At 32.5% G+C, this 25,588-nt stretch overlaps 3 protein-coding genes across 3 annotated transcripts; 2 read left to right on the top strand and 1 right to left on the bottom strand.

Annotated features, from left to right (window-relative positions):
• Positions 1-8,153: 8,153 nt before the first annotated feature.
• Positions 8,154-11,043, bottom strand: LOC141659754 (protein FAR1-RELATED SEQUENCE 5-like). Its single transcript, XM_074466682.1, has 4 exons — positions 11,028-11,043; positions 10,177-10,283; positions 9,765-9,952; positions 8,154-8,520 (listed from the first exon to the last, which is right to left on the bottom strand). Exons 1-4 carry the CDS (start codon positions 11,041-11,043, stop codon positions 8,154-8,156), a joined length of 678 nt encoding a protein of 225 aa, XP_074322783.1.
• A 1,169-nt stretch (positions 11,044-12,212) lies between these two features.
• On the top strand, positions 12,213-15,901 carry LOC141723326 (NADH dehydrogenase [ubiquinone] iron-sulfur protein 4, mitochondrial-like). Its single transcript, XM_074525119.1, has 5 exons — positions 12,213-12,459; positions 13,331-13,419; positions 14,443-14,572; positions 14,752-14,781; positions 15,621-15,901. Exons 1-5 carry the CDS (start codon positions 12,295-12,297, stop codon positions 15,672-15,674), a joined length of 468 nt encoding a protein of 155 aa, XP_074381220.1. The 5' UTR covers positions 12,213-12,294; the 3' UTR covers positions 15,675-15,901.
• A 602-nt stretch (positions 15,902-16,503) lies between these two features.
• Positions 16,504-18,153, top strand: LOC141659755 (uncharacterized). Its single transcript, XM_074466683.1, has 3 exons — positions 16,504-17,127; positions 17,215-17,263; positions 18,035-18,153. The coding sequence occupies exons 1-3, from the start codon at positions 16,504-16,506 to the stop codon at positions 18,151-18,153; spliced, it is 792 nt and encodes a 263-aa protein (XP_074322784.1).
• Positions 18,154-25,588: the final 7,435 nt, after the last annotated feature.

Consider the following 25,588-nt stretch of genomic DNA (forward strand, 5'->3'; position numbering starts at 1 on the left):
CTAGGGATTTCCGTTCATCGTTCTTGGATCTCTATTAAAGACCTCCATCTTTCCATTAACGTAAAGTCTATTAAGGTAAACATACTGAACTACGAATTAAATATTATTTTTCGCATGGATCATGCGGAGGGTTTCGGTTTTTTTAAAGATTTAAATTTACGTTTTCGTTGCGTTTATGTGCTAAAAATCCTTCAATGGCATCAGAGCTACTTGCGAAAAGTTTTTAATTCGTTTATGTGTTTAACTGTTTTCGATATATGAGCATGTACGTGATTTGCCATGATTTGATGTTGATATAATATGCTTATATATGTATGGTTTTGAATATATGATATTCATGTGAGTTGTATAATCATAAGATGATTATGTAATCTGTATATATACTGATATATACATGATTTATGTTTGTTCTAATTATGAGAATCATATTAGATACGGATTCTGAATTGTTTGCTGCAGATTTGCTGAAATCTGGGTCTGGTGTCCGATTTACGCAAACGAATACCCTATTCCATAGGTAAACGAGCGTCTGAACAAAACTGATAGCTAAAGCTATCAACGACTCGTCTATAAGGCGTTTGACGTCGTTTACTGCCCGTAAACAGTGATTCTTGTTTTTCTGATTTTTCTGATTTTTATCATTTTTTTATGATTAGATCATGGATAATATGATATGTTAAGATCAGATTATGTGTTGTATGAGCATGGTGGATGGTTATGGCCTTTCGACCTTAGTGTAATGGTTTTGGTTTTGGTTTTAAATACGACTTGCATGTCGTCAATCTTTGTAATCATAAATCTCGAATGTAACTCGAGTTATTCTTGTAAATTCATTAGATTAGTTTTACTTTCAATCTATGTAATGTAATTGAAGACTCAAGAAGGCTATCCAATGGAGGTGATACAAAGAAGAAGACGAGGCATACAAGAAGTCTAAACATAGAAGAAGGCTTATGTAATAAGTAGTTGTATTTATTTCCATCACCATATTAGATTGACCTTGATCTTTATCATGAGCTTGATAAAGATCACATAGGATGGGGCAATAACCAAACACATTTACTTTATTGCACTTTACATTTACTTGTTTATTTAATTTTATATATGAGATATATGCCTATGTTTACCATGAGATGATAGATTTAGGTGAACTTAAATCAATATAAGGCGTGCTCTAGAAAATCTAGAATAGGAATCGTTTCTTGCCTTAACAATAATATTATGAATACAATCATGAGATTCTTGTGTTTATGAAACACGTAATTAAATATGAATTTGCAATATTGAAAGAAAGGATGATTCTGTCAAAAGCAGATTTCTATCTGTAAGAAAGGGGTATTAAGTGACGCCTCTTGACAATGCTCCCCCCGATCTGGGAATCATCTGATTATCGATTATTGATTTGAAATATTTAATTTAAAAGGAAGAATCTCTTTATAATATGATTATGATTGTAACATAATATAATCCCTCTAAAATTAAATAATATCAAGTAGTAATTGGCCAATGACACAACGGGCTTGTGTCAGTCATAGCCTTCCAACATGGTAGAAAGTGGTTCTTATTTTTAAATCATTATCATTTCGTGCTACAGCCGAGGGCTTTGATTTCGAAATAAGAAATACTTGTCTATTACATAGAGATGTGTACATTGAATTAGAATCTAAAGGTCATTACGTGCTACAGCCGTGGGCCGTTGGAGACTGATTCAATTGTACAAAATGTTGGGTTAGACTTGACTTAGAATATTAAGTTTGTCGTGCTACAGTCGTGACTCAATTATTCAAGAGGCTAAAGTTTTATTAGGGAATAACATAAGATGTAATTGACAAGAGTTGTCTGCCTAATGAACAGCACATGACGTTTCGTGCTACAGCCGAGGTTGTGTGATGGAATGTAGGATCTCTATTCCTACTAGCATTATGAATGCTTAATTTTCACTTAGGGGTTGTATAAATTAGATAAACTAATGGGAGCCACTTATGAATAAAGACCCGATTCATATAGTGTCTTGAAATAAAATTGAATATTTGCTAAGTGTTGTTATGTGTTCATCATTTACAGATTTACTATATTCGTTATGTCTTCTGCACTATCACTCCGGAGTATACTAGATGCTCACAAGTTGACTGGTCCTAATTTAGCTGATTGGCTTCGAAACTTGAGAATTGTTCTCAGGGTTGAGAAGCTGGAAATGTGATTGACTCACCTAAGCCTACTGAACCTGCTAGCGATGCACATAATGATGAACATGTTGTGTATCGTAAGTGGATAGATGATGCAAATGTTGCTCAATGCATCATGCTAGCTTTCATGAACATTGAGCTACAGAAGCAACATGAGCATATGGATGCTCACACTATCCTTATGCATCTACAAGAGTTGTATGATGTGGCAGGGAGGACAGCTCGATATGAGATATCGAATGAACTGTTCGGTTGTAGGATGTCTGAGGGATCATCTTTGAATGACCATGTACTTAAGATGATCAATTTGATTGAACGTCTTGGACAACTTGGTTTTGCCATGGATGGGGAGCTGAGCCAAGACTTGGTCTTGCAATCACTTCCGAGTTCATTCTCACAGTTTGTTGTGAACTTTCACATGAATAAGCTGGATGTCAGCCTGCCTGAACTCCACAACATGTTGAAGACTGCGGAATCGAATTTTCCCCCTAAGAAGAGTTATGTCCTTCTAATTGGTGAAGGTTCCAATCCTAAGAAAAGGAAGAAGAACCCTTCCAAGAAGAAGAAAGTAGGTGAGAAAAAGCCGGTTCAACCAAAAGCTGAAGACCCCAAGAGCAAAGTTGTTTGCTTTCACTGTAACAAGGTGGGGCACTGGAAGAGGAACTGCAAGGTTTACCTTTGAAGAAGAAGAAGGGTAGTGAGACTACCGCTTCTGATTCAGGCATGTTCATGATCAAAGTTAATATGTCACTAGGTCAAATTTCTACTTGGGTATTAGATACCGCATGTGGTTCTCATATTTGCAATTCGTTGCAAGGACTAAAGGGAAGTAGGACTCTTGAAAAAGATGAGGTGATTCTACGTATGGGCAATGGAGCAAGGGTTGTGGCCATATCTGTAGGATCATTTAGTCTACATATGCCTACGGTCAAGACTATTATTTTGAATAATTGTTATTAAGTTCCCTCTATTGTGAGAAATATTGTTTCTATTCCTATGTTGGATTTGGATGGTTTTTCATTTATTATTAAGAATAATGAATGTTCTATCCTTAGAGATAATGTTCTTTATGGATGTGGTATTTTAAATAATGGTCTGTATGTATGTAACGTAGAGCATGATTTACTTCAGATTGAACAAACTAATAAAAGAAAACGAGATGATGAAAATCTGACCTATTTATGGCACTGTAGGCTAGGTCATATTAGTGAAAATAGACTGCGGACATTGCATAAGGAAGGGTTACTTGACCCCTTTGATTTTGAATCATATCCTACATACGAGTCTTGTCTATTGGGTAAAATGACCAAATCTCCATTTAGTGGACATGGAGAGAGGGATGCAGATTTGCTAGGATTGGTACACACAGATGTATGTGGACCAATGTCTACGCAAGCCATGGGTGGATTTTCGTACTTCATTACTTTCATAGATGATAGATCTAGATTCGGATATGTGTATTTGATGAAACACAAGTCTGAAGCCTTTCAAAAGTTCAAAGAATATAAACATGAAGTGGAGAAACAAACCAAACACAGTATTATAACTCTTCGATCAGATCGAGGTGGTGAATACTTGAATGGAGAGTTTCTAGATTATCTCAAAGAAAATGGTATAGTCTCCCAGTGGACTCCTTCAGATGTTAAATGGGGTATCTGAAAGGAGAAATCGAACTTTGTTAGACATGGTTCGATCCATGATGAGCTATGCGAATCTTCCAGTATTCCTATGGGGTTATGCATTGGAAACCTCAGCATATTTACTGAATAAGGTGCCTTCCAAATCTGTTCCTCAAACTCCTTATGAGATATGGAAAGAAAGGAAACCGAGTCTTAAACACGTTAAGATTTGGGGATGTCCAACTTATGTTAAAAAGGTTGACCCAGATAAGCTGGAATCTCGATCCGTAAAATGTAATTTTGTGGGATATCCTAAAGAGACTTTGGGGTATTACTTTTACACCGATCATCGGGTGTTTGTCTCCAGACATGCTACCTTCTTGGAAAAGGAGTTTATCCTTGAAGGAAATAGTGGGAGCAAAATTGAACTTGATGAAGTTCAAGAAGCACAAACTACTACGGATCAAATGGAAACACCTGTTCAGACTGAACAACCTTCTGTGGAACAGCCCATTCGTAGGACAGGGAGAGTGTCTCGCCAACCTGAGAGGTATTATGGCCTTGTCATTGAGAATGGCAATGAGTTGTCAATCATTGATGATGACGACCCTATGACCTATATTGAGGCTATGAGTAGTGTTGACTCAGAGAAATGGCATAGTGCCATGAAATCCGAAATGGAATCTATGTATACTAACCAAGTATGGACTCTGGTTGAGGCACCTGAAAGTGTTAAGCCTATTGGGTGCAAGTGGGTATACAAAAGAAATATTGGAGCAGATGGGCAGGTGGAGACCTATAAGGCCAGGCTCGTGGCAAAAGGATTCAGACAAAGGCAAGGGATTGACTTTGATGAAACTTTTTTTCCCGTAGCCCTGTTAAAATTAATTCGGATTTTGCTTGCGATTGCTGCTTACTACGACTATGAGATCTGCAAATGGACGTGAAAACGGCCTTCCTCAATAGGAAACTTGAAGAGGAAGTGTATATGACACAGCTAGAGGGTTTTCTTTCCAAGGGAAATGAACACCTAGTGTGTAAGCTGTTGCGAACCATATATGGTTTAAAGCAAGCTTCTCGTAGATGGAACATCCGTTTTAATGAGACAATCAAAGAGTTTGGTTTTATCAAAAACATAGATGAACCATGTGTCTACAAAAGGATTAGTGAGAGTGCGGTAACATTTCTTGTATTGTATTGAAAGAAGAGATGTCAAGAGAGTTGACACACATAACAACATAGCAGACCCACTCACAAAACCACTTTCTCAAAGTCACTTTGATCGTCATAAAGACAAGATGGGTATTAGATACCAGAGTGATTGGCTTTAGTACAAGTGGGAGATTGAAAGAGATGTGTCCTAAGTCCAATCATGTATGATGATTTAGGAATAACTTTTATGTAATCTGTTTTAATTTAATTGATATTAATAAAAGACTTGTTTTGGTTTTATTGCGGGCTTTATCTATTTAAGTGTTTAAATAAGATATACCATAGTTTAGAGTAAAGATTTTTATGGATTATGATGAGATCATAATAATGAGACCTAAAAGATGATAACTCTAAACTTAAATAGTTCCTGGTCGTAGGATTACTAACTGGTAATTAATAATCCGCAAAGATCGGTACATACTATGTTTGCTTCATTATGAAGGATGTCTGTTCTCATAGACATTTGTGTGGTGACACTATAGCTAGTATGTAGGTGCTTATTATAGAATAAGTTCACTGAACATGACTCACACAGCTGAACAACTGATGGAGTTCACTCACGTGTCAGCTGTTGTTCACATAGTGATAGTTGTACAAGTATCCTTCGACTTGAGGTCATCATAGTCATCTTGTGTACACTGAACTATGCTTTGGTTTAGTTCTTAGTCTCAAGGGACAATTATAAGGGCTCTACTGGGTACAGGAATTTGTACACGAAGATAGTGTATGATCAATAAAGGATCTACCCCTTCCAGTGTAGGAAGAGAATGTTCAATGCTGATCCACTTATGTTAGTTCAGAAATCTCTGGCCAGAGTGAATGAAATTAGAAAGGAGTTTCTAATTTACATTAAATAGAACTAAGCATAGTGAATGGGAAAACAAGTGATTAAATAAGATAGGCTTGACACAAGTTCCATGTCTTGTATTTAATCGTGACATTGCAGGGTAGAAGGAATTGATTGTACGGTAACTACTCACTGAATAGGTTCTTGGTATTCTAAGCAGTGAATTCGTATTATCCGGATAGTCGCGATATGCTGAGAAGTATCCCTCACGATGTAGAATAAATATGATTAATTTATTAATTAATCATATTTAATGAATTAGAGAATTTATATAAATAATGATAAAATAGTTTTATTATTATTTATTTCTACTACCGGCTTAATATTGAACCTACAGGGTCACACCATAAAGGAGAATGATTTAACGGTGGAGGAATTAATTAATAATGGCTGGTAATTATTTATTTATGAAATAAATAATTAATTAGCAGATTTAATAATTGATTAAATGAGATTTAATTAATTCTTAATATTATTAATTAAGAATTTAATTTTAGAAATTAAATCAAGTGAGAGAATTATTTTTCTAAAGTGTTTAGAAAAGGGATTAATGATTAAAAGGTGTTTTAATTATTAGTTAATTGGTTAATAAGAATAATCAATTAAAGGTTTAATAATAATAATATTTTATGGAAAATTTTCAGCTGAAAATTTTGCCTATAAATATACTATTATAAACCCTATTTTCCTCAACCCAAATAATTAACCCTGGAGCATTGACATCAAAAGAAACGTCACCAACGCAACCTTGAAACTCAAACCACATTTCTTTTGATATAGATTTACGTGTGTCCTCATCACTGCAACCAGTATCTTGAACAACCAAATCTATTGTTGAATACCTCTCAACTGTATTTTTCATCCAGCATTTTGAAAACAATTGTTGAGGAATCTGCTCAGTAGCACTAAGGCTCAAACAGTAAAAAATATGCCTACAAGGGTAGCCAACTCTAGTAAACAAGTTACAGCTACATAAAATATCATTTGTTGATAATGACAAATCAACCTGAAACACCTTATCTAGAACAAATTTGTCTTTGATCTTATATTTCTTCACATTCTCAACAATAAGTTGATTGTCCAATGACATATGATTACATACAGCCTTGATTTCCTTCCTAACCTAATAATATATATTTCTTGTATAATGTGAAGATGCATCTTTCTCAATTTGCATTTCAGTGATTGACTTAGAAATTTTACTATCTCTATTCCTTAATTCATAATATGAGTTACATTATTTCGCAATGGCACTTTCATAACACATATAGAACTCAGACAGGGTATCTCCTTTCTGTACAAAGTGGTTATATAAAATTTTGAACTCTCAAAAAGTAATGTGGTCCTAAATAAGCCACCCATTGATTTATTTATGAAGTAGGCAAGAATCCAAAAATGTCGCAACTCAGACATATCTTTTAACCATGGATGATCACTTAAATTGTATTCTTTCAAAACAGACTCCCAACCTTGTTCAAACTCTTCTGGAAGCAAGCTATTATTTTAAACAAATTTATTAAGTTTCTCCATGAACAAAGACTCTACACAAAAAATAACTCCAAGCTGCAACAAAAGAAAATATAAAAATTATATATTGCATTCTCCAAAACTATAAACTCAGTTTGCTCCATGCGGAAGATAAAATATAAAATGTGATTGGAACTATGAATCAGATAACCACAAAATATGTGACTAAAATACCATATTTTTCACATGCAAATATGAAAAATGATAACTCCGGTGAGATGCAAACACCTGCTCATTATATATAACCTCTACGATATAATAAAATAGACAAGAAAATCAATAATAGAGCATACGGCCCATCATGCATGATAAGATTACCTTGCTAGGAAATTTTTGAAGAATATGCCACATACAAAGTCGATGCATAGAGTCGGGGAATACTATTGGAATTACAGCCTTCATCGCAACACACTGATCTGTTATATTACATTTTGGTGGACGCTTCATTACTTCAAGAAACTTTTGGAAAACCCATGTAAAATTCTCAATATTCTCCTTATTGAGTAAAGCAGTCGTAAAAGTCACGATTTTCCAGTGATTATTGACACCAATAAAAGGTAAAAACTCCGTGTTATATTTGCATAAGAAAAGTGTTCCATTTTCAGCAAAACGGTCAATAACTGAATCTCTTGTAAACCCGTTAACTATGAAAAAACATATTATTTCTTTATTATGGTCAATGTAAAACCATACAAAAAGCTAAGTTTCAAACATAAAAGAAGGTAGACACAAAAGAGAGTTGGTCATTCTTTAAGTTTAAACTTACTTGTTTGTTCGATAAGTTGCGTCAAACGAAAGAACATCTCCAAAAACATCATAACTTCTCTGACCTTCCAAATCAGCCCAGAAAAGACGGGTCAGATAACCATTTGAATCTGTTTCATAATCATAAAAGAATGTGTTATCTAACGTTTCTTTTTTATCTTTAAACTTCTGAAGAATCAAATTGGCGTCATTCTTTCCGATGGAGATCTTGATGTCTCTCATCCAATTTTTAAAATCAATCGCAATCGCTCCAACATCAACATATGAGCCACGGAGTGATTTTAGAAAATTAAAAGCCCTTACAGGAACAGTATTAGAAGATGCAACATTAAATGCAAAATTCCTAAGAATGGCAGTCATACACCTATGTTAGATATTGAGTGTAATGAAATATAATACAGAGAGGGGTGAATGTATTTCTTGAATTTTAATACTCTTTTGAAAGTGTTTAGCTTAACTTGAACAAAGCAAATAAGAATTTGTAGAGACAAATTATTTGACAGTAAACACACAGAACAATATATCAAAAACTCACTTAATTGTACTAATCAAGTTTGTTTTACTACAAATCTGTGTTCTTAGAAATAAGAACTCAACTACAAATCTTAAGAGAGAATACAAGATTTTATAGATCTGTTTTTATTTTTTTACTTCTAAACTAAGGGCCCGTGCATGCTTTATAGAACAACAACACGGGTTTACAAAACTTGCAATAAAATGTACTAACACAGTTTCTAAAGCTATCTTGTCTATTTCCTTTTTTGGTGTTAGTAAATATGTGCAGAATCTTGTAGGTCTATGACCATCCTTTATCCTGTGAATCTTGACCCTTGATCTTGTATTCTTCAAACTGCTTTTGTAGTCTTTCCAATTCAGTGAATGAATTATTTGTAGACTGATAATCTTGAATCTTGAACTTGTCTGCATTCTGAATTATGAGATAGGTTGTCGAGGTCTTTTTTTGTCTTGTAGAGAAGTGACATATCGATAAGTGAAATGGCTTATCGATATCTCGAGTTCTCGACATATATAAATGACTTGTCGAGGTCTCTAGTTCTCGACATGTAAAATAGATTATCGACATCTCTAGTTTTCGATATAGGCTTTTGACTTGTCGACATCTTGAGTTCTCTACATAAGGATATTTGACTTGTTAATATCTCTAGATCTCTACATGAAGAAATGACTTATCGATATCTCCAATTCTCTACGTAAACATTTTGACTTGTCAATATCTGAGATCTCCACATGTAGGTTGACTTCTCGATATCTCATGGGACTTCTCGATAAGTCATTTTGGACTTCTCGATATCACTTGATCTGTGACTTATCGATATCTGACTTAGAACATTTTTCCTAGAACGGTTTTATTTAAATCCAAGCTGCTACATTTCTCTCTGAGGCATTCAGGATTTGATCTTCTTCCAGAGTTTATTCCTTAGCTTGAAGGTTGTTAATAGAATAATCCCACAGTCTAATCTACTAAACATTTTTACAGACTCAAGGAATACAATTACAGAATACAAATATAGATTATCATACAACTTAACCTTAGGGCTGTCAATATGACTTAGTCTTGTTATATACATACATGTCTTGCACAACAACCTATTAACACGAAGAAATGGATTTTCTGAATCAATAGCAAGAGGATGGTTGTGATCGTCTTCAAAACGGGAAACCTCATAACCAATCAAACAAATCTTCAGTTGAAGTTTTTCCCTACACTCACATTTACCTGAAATGGTTCGCCTTTTTTTAACAGGTCCCACTGTATTATCAGATACACGAGAAGCCTTTGATTTAACAACATCAACATCATCATCTCAAGTAGAAGAATTATCTACCAAATCAGCTTTTGAGCATATAAAGTACTTGGATAAAACCACTTCATTTCTTGTTTTCAATGTGCAACGACGAACACTGTATCCGGAGAATCCAGCATGCTTATTGTAACAACTGAAGGCATCATCAATACTAGCAAATACCTAACCAACATAAGGTTTTGTTGGACTATCACCAATTCAGGATTGATTGCCGCCACCGAATAGTTTTTCAAATTCATCATCGAGTGGTATCTCCAACAAGCATCATCGTCGACATTAGCAACTGTATTACTGTCATTTACTGCATATATAGGACCACATGTTATATTTGAATCTAACTATTAACCACAACACAAAAGGCTACATACTACAAAAGTCATTTAAATTATTAATTAAGTTAGTTTATGAAATTTGTAATGTCTAAAAATACAAATGAAATGATCAACATATGAATCTCGAATTAACATAATAATCTCGAAAATAGTATACATAAAAGAAAATTTTAAATAAAATAAAATTGTAAGCAAAATGAAACATAAATTTGTAAAATATGGTTTATATGCTATGGTGACATGATATAAAACTTTATAATGAATCAGGAAGCAAGTCATTACTTTTAACAATGAATAACATGATATAAAGAAGTTACCTCATAGATTAAACATGAATCTGTATATGAATATAAAAAGTTAAGCAACCGGATTAAACAAGAATCTTTATATGAATCTAAAATACTAAGCAACTAGATAAAAAAACGAATCTATATATGAACCTAAAAAGCTTAGCAAGTAGCTAAAACAAACATCTATACATGAATCTAAAACATAAGGTGCACAACATTAAAAATACAAAAACTATGAATTGTATAAAGTACGAATCCATATATGAATCAAAAACTACGAAATACATGAACAAAACACAATTTTGAATAAAAAAAAATGAAAAACCTAAAAAAATATTGATGTTGCGAGCAACTAGGAACAAATCATAATCAAAGAACTATTAAAGAATCGAAAGATAAACAAGAATTGAGTTTATATCATACCTGGAGATGAATCCATTGTAGTAACAAGTAATCGAACAAGTATTGATTGATTTTTCATCAATGACTGAACAAAACGAATTAAAAACTGTGAAAACAATCAAAAATCGCTCGATCTTTAACAAGAATTAGTTTAATTCGAAGAATAGATTACACAAAATCTACAGATATGGTGACTTGTTTGTATATGTATAAGCAGTATAGCTCTGAGAAGTCGATGTCAGTTAGAAAACAAATATAAAAATAGTTTGACTTGATCTCAGTCGTAGATATAAAAATATAATTTTGCAATGTTTTACTTGTGAAATATATAGGATTTGCAGGAGTATCGTTAAAATAATAATATTTGCAAAACATGATTAACAAAATAATATTCTTTGCGATGTCTTACGTGATATATAATTTGTTGAACATATATGGACTCCATAACTTTAATGAAATAGTGAACTCCATATACTTTACTCATATATAACCTTGTGATCTCTGTTATAGAAATCGATCAATTTTTAAAAATTGTCGATAAATGGATTAAAAATATTTGACTGATTCGCTAAATTCTCGGTAAATCGACGATAAATCATCCATTTTTTCAAAAATCATTCGTTAAAATTATAAATTGATACCTCAATCGTATCGTACTGATTTTTGAAGTCTATAACCATGTGTGATACACAATAAAATTTTATTTCTCTAACAAATAGTATATTTTGAATAATTGAACAATGAGGAACTAAAATTACCCTAAAAAGAAAAGTACATAACATAGCAAACATACAAGGGTCTATAAATAAAAATGAAAAACATTTGGGGGAAATTGCGAAAGAATGTTAAAAATAACATATAACATATTTTTGAGCAAATGATTGAAAATACCCGGTAGATGGCTGAAATACCGTTTGGGATACGCGGGATACGCATTTGTCAATTGGGTATTATATTTTGTACTAGATACGTATTTGTTAAATCGGTATCAAAAAAATTTATGATACGCATTTGATAGTTGGTTATCTTAAATGTAATACCCAAATTGTGAATGTCTATCCTTTGTAATTTTGTGAAATATCCAATTTAAAAATGCGTATTATCGTTATTTAATTAAAAAATACGTAATTCAATAATTTCAAAATGGGTATTTTAATGAACATTCGAAAAATGGGTATTTTTGGGCAAAAAATTGCTGTATTATTACTAGGTTAGGTAGTAAATTAACAAATTGCTCTTTACAACACTGATTTGGTTCTGCCTGTAAGTCAAGCTTTGTAGAAACAAAATGGCGAGCTCTATGCATCGAATTGTGAGCCACGCGCGCTGTGCGCATCGAACCAATGTGTTGCAGTTATCGAAACACTTCTCTACATCTGAATCTTTAGTTGAATACAAACCTGGTGAGATCGGTACTGTTTCTGGTATTCCAGACGAGCATCTTGTAAGAAAGGTATCATCTTTTTTATTTTTTCTCTTTAATTTTACATCAGATTGTTTCTTTTTGTTGTTTTCTTTTGTGGGTATGTTGTAGATTTTGTTATTGATTGGTATTTTGTAAATTAGGGTTTTGTGTTTGAGTAATTATGCCTAATCTTGTGTTGTTATAATGGGTGCTCAATTAAGAAATGTAATTTGATTTTTGGGGAGTTGACTGGTTTTGTTATGCACTGATTTATTAGAAATTAGGGTTTTTAAAAATGAGTAATTATGCCCAATTTTTTGCATTATTGTAATTGGGTGCTCAATTAAGAAATGTAATTTGATTAGGGGGATGGGTTTTTTTTTACTGAAATATGGATTGTGTAAAAGCTTTGCTGGGTACTGGTTGTTTTCCTGTGTCATTTTCAATTGCATTTTACTACTATTTTGGGGATTTTTGTTTTTCGTGTTTAAGATTTGGAATAGAAGTTTTATCATCTTAATGTGTTTCTGATGACATATTCTATTCCACTATGATTTTATATCATATTTATAGACCTTGAAAGTGTGGATTTTGGAATTGGATATTGATGCCGCAGTTACGCGTTGCATTTTTTTGTATAAAGTACTTTTATGCCATTGTAAAGTAGTTTCTTAAGTATACTTTGGATTTGAATTTGAGATTTTGATGTAATTGTACTTGGACCATAAGCTATATTGTACTGCCTTTTTCTTTATTAGAGTTTCGCTAGATCAATTGGTGTTGGGGAATTTTTTTAACTTAAGCTTTTCTGTTTCTCTGATGTTTTGTTATCTTTGAGAGTGTTGCACATGCACTGATGCACGCAGCACGCATAACATATAGTATGCAATCTTAACATTTTTTCCTACTTGCTTGATAGGTTGTAATATATTCACCTGCTAGAACTGCTTCTCAGCAAGGATCAGGAAAAACTGGAAAGTGGAAAATTAATTTTGTCTCGACCCAAAAGTAAAATTATCTCCCACTATTATTTATCCATTCTATCATTGAATTTGAATTTGCTAAATCCAAGCTATGGATCTACACCTGCATTTGAACTTTGGGATGTATTTAATTTGAACGTTTAATAGCAGTGTAATATATCTACCTCTACATCTCTCTTCAACTCCTAATAAAGTTGAAATGTCTCTACCCTACCGTTGAGCATTTAAGTTACTATCGCAAAACATGTAAACTTCTCTTGCAGGCACTTAGGCATTTTTTGTTATATAAATAAAGTAAACAAGATTTATTTGGACTGTAGAACCTGATTTGGACCTCTTAAGCTAAAAAGGCCTTAAAGCTTGTAGTCTTTCTGTTGTCATTTCAAACTTGTCCAATTAGCATAATAGGAACAAGGGGTTATGCAAGTTTCTTTCTGCTAATATCTTAATGTGTAGAGCTATGTTCGGACTTGATGAAAGTGTCCAAGTGTAAGACTGGGCAAAAAAAATTCCCTGTAATGAAGTGTCAAGTATCCATACCTATGTCCGAGTTTTGAGTGTCCAACCTCTCTACCATAGTGTGAAGTATCCATACCTATGTCCGAGTGTTGATTGTCCAACCTCTCTACCATGGGTGAAAAAAAGAGTCTAGTTTACATATCAGTAGAGAACTTTTGCTATGGACGCTGTTAGCCTTTAGAGCCAGTCTGTCCCTTACTGTCCATATAAAGATCAAAACACGTAACAGCTGGGGTTTTCCTGAAGAAATTTATTGGCCAGCGGATTTTACAGAGCACAAGGGTCAGCTGAGGTTCACATGCAGTACTTGTTGAAAGACATATTGCACTTCTCATGTAGAAAAGCAGCTTTATATCAGCATACACATCCATTACCTGTTTCTCAATCGAATCTAAATAATCTAATAATATTTTATTCGGACAACCCTAATTAGCTTTGTAAGCATATTATTTGCTAAATATTTTGTCAGAAGTGCTCAAATTTGTCAAAGTAGTTTGTGATTGATGTATTTTTTCTGTGGCATCCGCAGATGGGAAAATCCTTTGATGGGCTGGACATCTAGTGGAGACCCCTACTCCCATGTAGGTGAATCTGCGCTGAATTTCGACAGTGAAGATGCTGCGAAATCATTTGCAGAAAGGCATGGCTGGGAATATGCGGTAAAGCTAATTGGGATTCTGTTTTATATTGTTCTTCTTAAGGACATAAGCTAGGCTCCTATTTTTGGTGCGGATGTGCCAGTGTGCCAGGATGTCATTTAGTTGATGACATGTGATGGTGGGTCTATGTAATCTTGTACTCTTGTCTTGCCTCTTTTAATTGACTTTCTTATTTGCAGGTTAAGAAGCGTCAAACACCTCTATTAAAGGTTCGAAATATCTTTCTACCAAGTTTTACATCTTTGTTAATAGCTGGGAAAGGCAATAAAAGAAAGCATTTGTTGTTTATTTCATGATTTAAGCTCATTTAAGGGATGATACAGTTTAGAATTAAGATTTTTGGGATTCTGGAATGATTTTTTTATAAATCTAGCCTTTGTGATTGGCTGCTTTATGACACCTGATTTCATATAGTTGTCTATGTCATTCATATATGAGAATGCTTCTGTTCCCATATTACATGTCCCTTTTGAAAAAATTACACATATTAAGAAAAATATTAGTTGGATAAGGCTTTACACCAAATACCCTTATTTAATGCATTGAAAAACGAGAATTGAGCTAAGTTTTAAAAAGGCAAATCTTGGGAACAATACAGTTAAACCTCTTTAAAGTAATAGCGTCGGGACCAAGAAAAAATATTACTTTAGCGAGTTTATTACTTTACCGGGAGTAAAAATACACTGTGTCCATTATGCTGGGACCGGAGAAAAATATTATTTTAGCGAGGTTATTACTTTATTGATTATTATTTCATCGAGGTTTAACTGTAAATATAGGGATTGTTTTGGAAAATTACCCTTAAATTTGTATTGAAACAAGAGATGGACAAGTAATTTGGGACAAATTTTTTTTCCAAAAGGGACATCTAAATTGGGACGGAGGGAGTATTTCTTAAGAGTTGATTGCTGCTTATTATTTTTTATTGTCATCTTTAGCAAGAGAATCATTGTAAATTTTTTTACAACCAACTGATGAGGGGTCGGATCATTCTTTCTTTATGCTTTTTTTTGGTTTTTTACTAAGTTTTATTTCCTTACGGTTGCAGATTAAGACATATGCAGAAAACTTCAAGTGGAAGGGCCTTCCTGAAACACAATAAAAATAATGCCACTGTTGTTCTGTTGTGTATTGTATTTTAATTTTTTAGACAAAGAAAACGTAAGAATGCTAGCATTGGGATATATTCCATGCCTTTTCTGCATGATTGTATTTGTGATCTGTATGAGAAAACTTGTCATGGAGCACTCTCTATCTTGTAATAATTCAAACACTTGCCTGGGGCTGAGATGAACATTTCTATTCGGTGAATGATTTTCTCTTCATGTATTTGAGTTCCTTCTGATGTACTTCAGATATCTTCTATTTGAGCGATTCGTCTATGACTTTTTGTGAGTGCAAGTTAGCGTACAATCTATCAAAATTCCAAGATCCCGTGTTAGTCTATTAGGATCTGAATGCTGCAAGGCATGAGGCTACAAATACGGCCATTATTGCTTTTCCCACAAAATGTTTTACGCGCTACTCTGAAGCAGATGATAATAAATGAGTAAACAGAATCTCATATTCATCTTGGGTTCATTCCCTGAGATGAAATGTAGCTGAAAAGTACAGGAGTTCTCTTTTGCATGTATGTGGATAATGAATGAGTCAACAGAATCTCATATTCATCTGTGGTTCATTCCCTGTTATTAACTCTCCTGTCATTTAAACTTCTTTTCTTGCTTGATCTTCTGACTGACTTTTAGGAAGGCTGGTAACAAGCACAGAATTCGATTAGTCATTTGAAACTTGAAGGATCACCAAAAAAGCTAAACGACTCTTCATATCAGCAGCAATTTTATATATAGAGAGGGAGGCACTTGTATCAATCACTTCTTTCACTGTAAAAATCATACATAAAACTATTCATATAGTATCTGATAACTGAAATGTCAGCCTCAAAAATTGAAATTCCATTGAAAGTGTTGATTCATAAACAAGAGGAAAGAGTAGTACTTGCGGAAACAAACAGTGATTTTGTTGATATTCTGTTCAGTTTCCTCACGTTGCCAATGGGGACGATTGTTAGACTCCTGTCTAGTCATGTTAATGCTTCACAGCCAGAGGCCATTGGGATCTTTAGTAATTTATATGGAAGCATTGCAAATCTTGAAGACACGTATTTTGCATCAGTAGCATGCAAAGATGTGCTGCTCAATACAAGAAACTCAGCAGAAGCCCTTTGTGAAAAACTTAAAGTCAATATTGATGGAGATAATCCAATCGATTATTTTACTTGTGTGGATCACAACTGTACAGGTTATTTAAGCATCAGCAGATTTGTAAGATGCAGCAAATGCAGCAAGTTGTTGAACAGGAGAGCTTACTTCCATGACACAACTTCAGGAGATCAACAAGGAGTATTTGTTCAGCCTACTGCATCATTTATCGTGATGGATGACTTGCATGTAATCCCTAATATTCCCGCGTTAACACTTGCATTGGTAGAAAATTCTGGAGTCACTGATTTTGGAGTACTCGAAGAGAAGACTTTTCAAATTGGACACACCGAGGTACTTCAATTATATTTTGAATTTTTTGTGACAAATTTCCAAGTTTCCGCCCATTCTTAATCTACTGTCTTTTTCCATTCCTGGCAGATACTTGATTTGCTCAAGTACTCAATTCTGTCAAAGACTCCCCTAACAAGTACGTTGTTGAGTAAAAATTATAAAAAGATAGACAATTCTGTTCAACTAATCAATAACTGTATGAGCACAGATCAGGGAACTATCAGCTTCAAAAAGATGACAGTTAAACTATTGGTTCAGAAATCAAATGGCACCATTCTGTTGGCTTATAGTTCACGAGATTTTATTGACTTCCTATTCAGCTTCATTACCATTCCTTTAGGAAGATTTAAAAGTCTGATTGGCACGGTATACCCACAAGTGCTAGAAAATATCCTTCAGAGTGTATCAGATTTGGATGTTGGCGAATACATCAAGTCACAAGGAATAAAAAATATGCTACTTCACCCTCAATTACATTTTCTGTATCAATGGTCCAACCAATGTATTCCTCTAGGAGAGAATTCAAAAAATTTGTTGGAATGCCAAATACCGAGCTGCATCAGGAACTTTTATTTCTTTGGCCTACCATCTTACTATGTATTCTTCTGATGATTGTGGAGATCGTGAAATTAAATTAGCAAGTCCATTGGGTGAAGCGGGATTTTTAAATGTGTCAACCAAGTATATGGTGACAGATGACCTGGTAGTTACTCCATTATCATCAATATCTTGTGTCAAATATATCCATAGTTGTCAAATACCTCCAAGCGACATTGAGGAACAGGTGGTCAACATAGGCATGGAAGAGGTAACGAATTCAAATGAATAGCTCAATACAAGCACCCTCTGCAGCTAATTTGAAGGGACAAATGGTCTATTTTTATAAATTTTTAAAATTTGTTTGCAGGCTCTAAACTTGCTGAGAGCATCACTGTTATCTACTTCAGTTTTAACCAATGGCCTCAAGCATTTGATACGGACCGAGCCATCCAAAAATACAGTGATGAAGAAGCCAAAGGAAGATAAATGAAGACCGACTGTGCCAAAAGGATAAGATCATCTCTAATATATGAAGATATTGTTGCCACATTGAGTTGAACTGGAAGAATGTATTCCTTGTAAATTTATAACAGCTTAGGTCTGATCTTAAAATGTGAGAATGAACAATGTTATTCACTTATGCACCCTGAAGAATTAAAATGAAGTAATTAAAACCAGAAATAATAAATTTTACGTGCTCCCATTAGTGTTCCAGATTTCGGAAATCGGAACTATTCGGTTGAGGTACCGATTTACGATTTATCGGACGATTTTTAAAAAATCGGGTGATTTATCGGCGATTTATCGGAAATCGTTCAAATCGGATCAATATTTTTGACCGATTTTTGAGCGATTTATCGATGATTTTTGAACTTCTTACAAATGTTTAGTCCCATATTGATGTTTCCATTTTTTTTAAACTTTTAGGAATGATTCAACCTTACAGAGTATTATGGTAATAATTTTAGAAAAAAATAAATGTATCTGATTTGCTATTTTAATAGTCAACTACTATTTTGACTAGTAGTCCCATATTGATGTTACAATTTTTTTAAAATATTTATGAATGTTCCAACGTTAAAGATGTCAAGATCTATATATTTTAGCGATATGATAAAAGTTTTAGAAAAAATTAAATGTTTTTGGTTTCCTATTTTAACAGTCAACTATTAGTTTGACCAGTACTTCTTACTAGAGTTTACTGATGTTTCGATTTTTTATAAATTGTTTATGAATGATCCAACCTTAAGGATGTCAGGATATATATATTATAGTGATATGATAAAAGTTTTAGAAAAAAATAAATGTTTTTGGTTTTCTATTTTAACAGTCAACTATGAGTTTGAACAGTACTTCTTGCTAGAGTTTAGTCTCATACTACTGTTTCGATTTTTTAAAAATAATTTATGAATGATTCAACCTTAAGGATATCAAGATATATATATTTTAGTGATATGATAAAAGTTTTAGAAAAAAATAAATGTTTTTGGTTTCCTATTTTAATAGTCAACTATTTGTTTGAGTCGTACTCCTTACTAGTGTTTAGTCCCATACTGATGTTTCGATTTTTTAAAAATTATTTATGAATGATCCAATCTTAAGGATGTCAAGATATATATATTTTAGTGATATGATAAAAGTTTTAGAAAAAAATAAATGTTTTTGGTTTTAACAGTCAACTATTAGTTTGACTCATACTCCTTACTAGTGTTTAGTCACATACTGATATTTTTCGATTTTTTAAAAATTATTTATGAATGATCCAACCTTAAGAATGTCAAGATATATATATTTTAGTGATATGATAAAAAATTTAGAAAAAATAAATATTTTTGGTTTCCTATTTTAACAGTCAACTATTAGTTTGACATGTACTTCTCACTAGAGTTTAGTCTCATACTGATGTTTTGATTTTTTCAAAATTATTTATGAATGATCCAACTTTAAGAATGTCAAGATATATATTTATATATACATATATTTTTTAGTGATATGATAAAAATTTTAGAAATAAATAACTATTTTTGGTTTCCTATTTTAATAGTCAACTATTAGTTTGACAAGTACTTCTTACTAGAGTTTAGTCCCATACTGATGTTTTGATTTTTTAAAAATTATTTATGAATGATACAACCTTAAGGACATCAAGATATATATATTTTAGTGATATAATAAAAGTTTTTATAAAAAAATAAATGTTTTTGGTTTCCTATTTTAACAGTCAACTATTAGTTTGACCCGTACTCCTTACTAGTGTTTAGTCCCATACTGATGTTTCGATTTTTTAAAAATTATTTATGAATGATCCAACCTTAAGGATGTCAAGATATATATATTTTAGTGATATGATAAAAGTTTTAGAAAAAAATAAATGTTTTTGGTTTCCTATTTTAACAGTCAACTATTAGTTTGACCTGTACTCCTTAGTAGTGTTTTTTTTAAAAATTATTTATGAATGATCCAACCTTAAGGATGTCAAGATATATATATTTTAGTGATATGATAAATTTTTTAGAAATAAATAAATATTTTTGGTTTCCTATTTTAACAGTCAACTATTAGTTTGACAAGTACTTTTCACTAGAGTTTAGTCTCATACTCCCATACTGATGTTTCAATTTTTTAAAAATTATTTATGAATGATCCAACCTTAAGGATTTCAAGATATATATATATATATTAGTGATATGGTAAAAGCTTTATAAAAAAATAAATGTTTTTGGTTTCCTATTTTAACAGTCAACTATTAGTTTGACCCGTACTCTTTACTAGTGTTTAGTCTCATACTGATGTTTTGATTTTTTAAAAATTATTTATGAATGATCCAACCTTAAGGATGTCAAGATATATATATATTTTAGTGATATGATAAAAATTTTAGAAAAAAATAATTTTTTTTGGTTTCCTATTTTAACATTCAACTATTTTAGCAATCAATGAGTAGTTTGACGAGTATTTCTTACTACTCTTTAGTCCCAAATTTTTTATTAAAATAAGGAGCTCTTAAATCAAATTATAAAAATTTTAATTTTTATTAAAAGAATGATTAAATAATTATAATAATTTTTAAAAAATTATTTGAACTTTTTTATAAAATAAAATAGATAGTATATCTCGGTTGATTTTATAAAATGACACTCCTAAATTCAACCGATAACAGTTGAGTATAGTGACACGTCAGCGATCCACGTGATTTTTATCCAACGCACGAGATTCAACCACTAAAAAAATAATCTAACGGTTGATTTTACATTATATAAAAACAAAATTAATAAAATAAAATACTTTTATTTTTACTTTATAACCCCCCACCCCAGTTCCCACCCACCACTACACCATAAATGGCCTACAGCAACACCAAGAAAATGTTACAACAGGCCCAAAAAAGTGTTACCACAGCCAGAAAAAGGCCTAAGGTAACATAAAATTTAAGTTGCTCTTTTTCGAGTTACCTTTGGCCCCTAAGGTAACATTTCCTTTGCCCTGGTGCAACATGTACTTTTGTGTTATAATAGACATCAAAGGTAACGTCAATGTATGTCTATACTATCACACTATATGTTACCTTTGCACTTTGAATTTGTAAAAAAAAAATGGGGTCCACTTGTGGGGCCCATATTGGGGCCCACAGGTGAGCCCCATTTTTTATAATGATTTGTATTATATTAATTTGACATGATTTGTTTGTGAATTGAACACATATACCATTAACATGTTTTTCATATGTAAAAAGCAATACTACATGAAATTATGCTATTTGAAATCGAACAATCCCATCATTACATACCACAAAATGTATTACATCCAAACCAACTCAAACATTCAAACCATCACATGTCTAAAACTACGACAACGACAATTATTTTAACAAAACAAAATAGTTCAGTTCTTTACTAAACATTAGGAAAAAAAAGATAAACTTAATAAAATAGTAACACTGGAAATTCTTCACATTCTCCTCGACTTCAGACGCAAGTGTTTGGTCCACTTTTTGTTAAGTGTCCTCTTTTACCAGCATGTCCCTAACTGCATGATACCCCAAAGATAACAATGCACAAATTAGTTAAGCACTTCTGATAGATGCTTTAGGTAGACAAACATTAAACCGCATTCATGAGAGTGCAAAAGCATGGTAGAATTTAAAAAACAAATATAATGTACGTACAAAACAAAGTTAAAATACTTGAGGGGCAGGAATGATATAACCGAAATAGATAAAGCCTTATACGATGTAATTCTAAAGAAATTACATTACAGTAGCATGTAATTCCAGAAATACAGGTTCAACAGAAATGCATCTGGTGACATGCATTAAGCAGAACGCAGACAAAGCATTACAGTATCATGTAATTCCAGAAATACAGGTTCAACAGAAATGCAGGTGAGTATTTAAATTGTGGACAAAGAGGTATATGTCAAAAAGGCCGACAACCTCTAAAAATGAATTTCGCATCCATGACAGAACAATGTATATTAACTGACTGTTCTGGTGCTAAGAAACCCCTCAGATAAGTAAATTCAACAAAATCACATATCTTGCTTTAACATCTGTTTTATACAGATTCAATTGCAAATTTAAATGAACAAACTGCAGATGTGAAGATATAAATTACCTGATCCCTGCAACAATCCCAGCTGACATTATTTTTTATGTTTCAGCATAATGTTGCCCCTTGATCCATGTAAGTGCCGTAGCACAAACTGCGTATAAATATCACTAGGCGTTAAATTCAGCGCTGCCAATTTCATAATCAATTCAAATTTACAAGATTATCACCAGTCAAAACTTTGCATTACTTCTGTAATAATATTCTACAATCTAAGCATAAGTAAAGAAAGGTGTACAAACTTAGGTTCTATATTCTTCACATGCTAAACAGATGTTTATTTTCCCTGGTCTTCCTAAATAGCATCTAAATATGTGCTAACTAATAGATCCACAAGAATCTATATCAAAAAGCAATGGTAGAGCTAGAAAACCTTAACTCAGGGGACAGGGCACTAAAATAAATTAAAAACATACAAGTCAGACATCTCTTTATAAAAAAAAATTCTCTACTGGGGGCAAAAATTATTTCCAATCATATATCATAATATGATTAGTATTTTTTTTTATTTTTGGGTTTAGTGGGGACTATAATTCCCTCCAGCTTGTATGTACACTTAAACATCGATAACTAACATTCAAGGAGAATTTTATTCAATTATTGAGATTATTCAATTCCGAAGTTTAAATACATTGTCTCTTCTACACTGATATGTTTAGACCGAAAGAAGTTTTTAGCAAACCTATTATTCTTATTCAGTACCAACATTTGGTATCCATTATTGATTTCATTCTTAATCCATTACAAAAATAAAATAGCATGTTCATAAATACATAGAAATAATAGAAAGTATCATTTTAAATGTGACAACATAAATATGTATAAAGAAGAAAACAATAAAAATGTAGATTACCAGTCTCAAGAATGAAAGCGAAAAAGGAATTAGCTAGCTTATGAAAAGCATTGAGACTCAAATATCCAGCTAAAATGAGCAATAGACCTATGCCAAGACCTCCGCCAAGAGACGCAGTGCTTCCGTTCTTGATAAATCCAGTGATCCCTCCGCAAGCAACCAGCATTCCATATGGGATCGTAAAGAAAAAATCAGTACTTACCTCTTCTTAGCTGCAACAACAGAAATTAACAAATTACTAGGTTATACCAACACTCTCAACAGAGAGAAACAAAAAGCTGGCGTGTTAGTTGCATGTACATTTATAACTCATCTGATTCATGAAATGTTCTAGTATAGTAATGCTTAATATTACAATAACTGCACATTTTTTACCTTCTCTCAGTTTGATTCTTATCTTGTTTGTCTTTGGATGGCTTCTGTACAGTAAACTTATGCAGCAGTGGTTTATCCATTGTGAGCTTTAGGAGATTCTCGGTTAGGAGATTCTCGGTGTATATAAATGAATTACACTCGACAGGAATCCCACGCATCCTAACCTTCTTGACTTTATTCTTGTCAAGGTCATACCACAAAAGCTTTTCTGTATCGACCTCTAGAAGTACATCACTACAACTATATTAATCAAAAAATAGATAAATGATTGATAGATAAATAGCTACACCTAATACTCATACCAATCAGTACTATTAGAAAAGGTACAAAAATCACTAAATTAAAAAACTAGAAGTAGTCTATATCTCAAAAATTATCACAAGATTCAATTAAAACTTCAAAAAAAAATCCCAAAAATCAACAAAAACATATAAATAAACAAATCGTTCCTTAACTGAAAGTGCAGACCTAGACGAGACAATCTCCGCAAGCATCTATATACAAATAAACAGAGAAAAACTCATATAAACATATAAAAGCCAATAACACAAAAAAACCCTAATTGTAAAAATCCAATTTGGAAAAATACCTTTAGATAAAACCCTAATTGAGAAACCCGATTGCAGAAGAATAACCGATTGTAGAACAAGAAGACTCGATATCAGTGAAGCCCCAAACCAATTGTGTTGAGAAACATGAATGTAAAACAAGACGACCCGGTTGAATCCTTTTGCAGTGAAGCCCTAAATTGATAGGGCGTGAATCAATTGAACAAAGACCTAGCTAATCTATAATTCAGTTCAATTGAAAATTGATAGTGACTGAGAGAGAGAATTTTAGAATGTGATAGAGCAACTGTGAGAGATGTTTAGATGTTTAGATATTTTTAGACTGAGAGAGATGCTTCTCCAAAATTTTGAGCCCGCTCTCTCAAAATTTTGAAGTCACCTGATCTGAGTCCAATGAGAGCCCAAGAAGAGTTCAAACAACTGTCCCTAATTTCACTTTTATTTTTTATTTTTTTAATAAACTTTTAAATTTAAAGAGTGTTCAATTTTTTTATTAATAAAAATTATCAGTTACTAATTAGTACAGTTAACAAAATTTAACAAAAAAACTATTTTATCATTCTTAGCTAATATTAATATTATTGTTTAATTAAATTATCAAAATTGATTAATTTTCAAGTCAAATAATTATATATATTTATTTTTTTGTAAAAAGTTACTTTTTTATCTATTACCACCCTATTGTAACATAAATTTCCACATGTTACCGTATGTAACACTTTGAAGTTATAGTAACATGGTACAAAGGCTATGGTAACATAAAAAATACTACGTTGCGGTAGGCTAAGATGAGCATAGCTAAGGTAACATATTTTTTTAACACGCATGATTAAACGATTGCGATAGGGCATCTATGGCATAGTGCACCCCCGTTCCCTTTCCCCCTGTTCATTCTTGCCCTCCCCGGCTCCCCTCCCCCCTCCTTTTTCTTTTTCCGGCCAACTTTTTATTTTTTTCCGGCCAATCCCTCTTTATTCCTTTACCAATTCCCTTTTCTTCTATTTTTCTACAACTCAATTACCCGCATCTCAAAAACCATTTTTTATCTTTATTTTTCGAACAAAAACTTAGGTGGGTTTTTAAAATTTGGTGTTTTAATTTCGTTTTTTATTATGGGTTTGTGTTTAAGAAAGTTGGAGGAGTATATGTATGAAATTTTTGAAGTGAAAACTTGAAATTTGTATAAATTAAATTTGGTATGATTTTTGATTCATATATTAGTTCTTGATGAATTGTTTTATATTAATATAATTATTGATAATCGATTGTACGTTATTAGCTATGCTTGGGATACTAGTTTGTTGAATTTTGTTGAGATTTACATGATTTCGAGTTTGGCCGGAAAGTTATGATTTTAATCAGAAAATGCATTATATAATTGATATGTCTTTGTTGAGGTTATATTTGAATTGTGGAAACGATGTAAACTAATTTGTTGTGTGAAATTGGACCGAAAAAACCCTTTTTTTGCAACATCGGAGTTATTGGAATGATTATCGTATTTTTTGAAACTCGCC

The sequence above is a fragment of the Apium graveolens genome, chromosome 5 (assembly GCF_009905375.1).
Source record: "Apium graveolens cultivar Ventura chromosome 5, ASM990537v1, whole genome shotgun sequence".
NCBI lineage: Eukaryota > Viridiplantae > Streptophyta > Magnoliopsida > Apiales > Apiaceae > Apium > Apium graveolens.

Coding starts and splice junctions, on each gene's coding strand:
- LOC141723326 (XM_074525119.1), top strand. CDS start 12,295: ATGGCGAGCTCTATGCATCGAATTGTGAGCCACGCGCGCTGTGCGCAT. Junction 13,420..14,442: donor AATTTTGTCTCGACCCAAAA/GTAAAATTATCT, acceptor TGGCATCCGCAG/ATGGGAAAATCCTTTGATGG. Junction 14,782..15,620: donor GTCAAACACCTCTATTAAAG/GTTCGAAATATC, acceptor TTACGGTTGCAG/ATTAAGACATATGCAGAAAA.
- LOC141659755 (XM_074466683.1), top strand. CDS start 16,504: ATGTCAGCCTCAAAAATTGAAATTCCATTGAAAGTGTTGATTCATAAA. Junction 17,128..17,214: donor TTCAAATTGGACACACCGAG/GTACTTCAATTA, acceptor CATTCCTGGCAG/ATACTTGATTTGCTCAAGTA. Junction 17,264..18,034: donor GTCAAAGACTCCCCTAACAA/GTACGTTGTTGA, acceptor ATTTGTTTGCAG/GCTCTAAACTTGCTGAGAGC.
- LOC141659754 (XM_074466682.1), bottom strand. Junction 9,953..10,176: donor CGGCAATCAATCCTGAATTG/GTGATAGTCCAA, acceptor GTTAAATCAAAG/GCTTCTCGTGTATCTGATAA. Junction 8,521..9,764: donor CCATTTCTTCGTGTTAATAG/GTTGTTGTGCAA, acceptor TATCTAACATAG/GTGTATGACTGCCATTCTTA.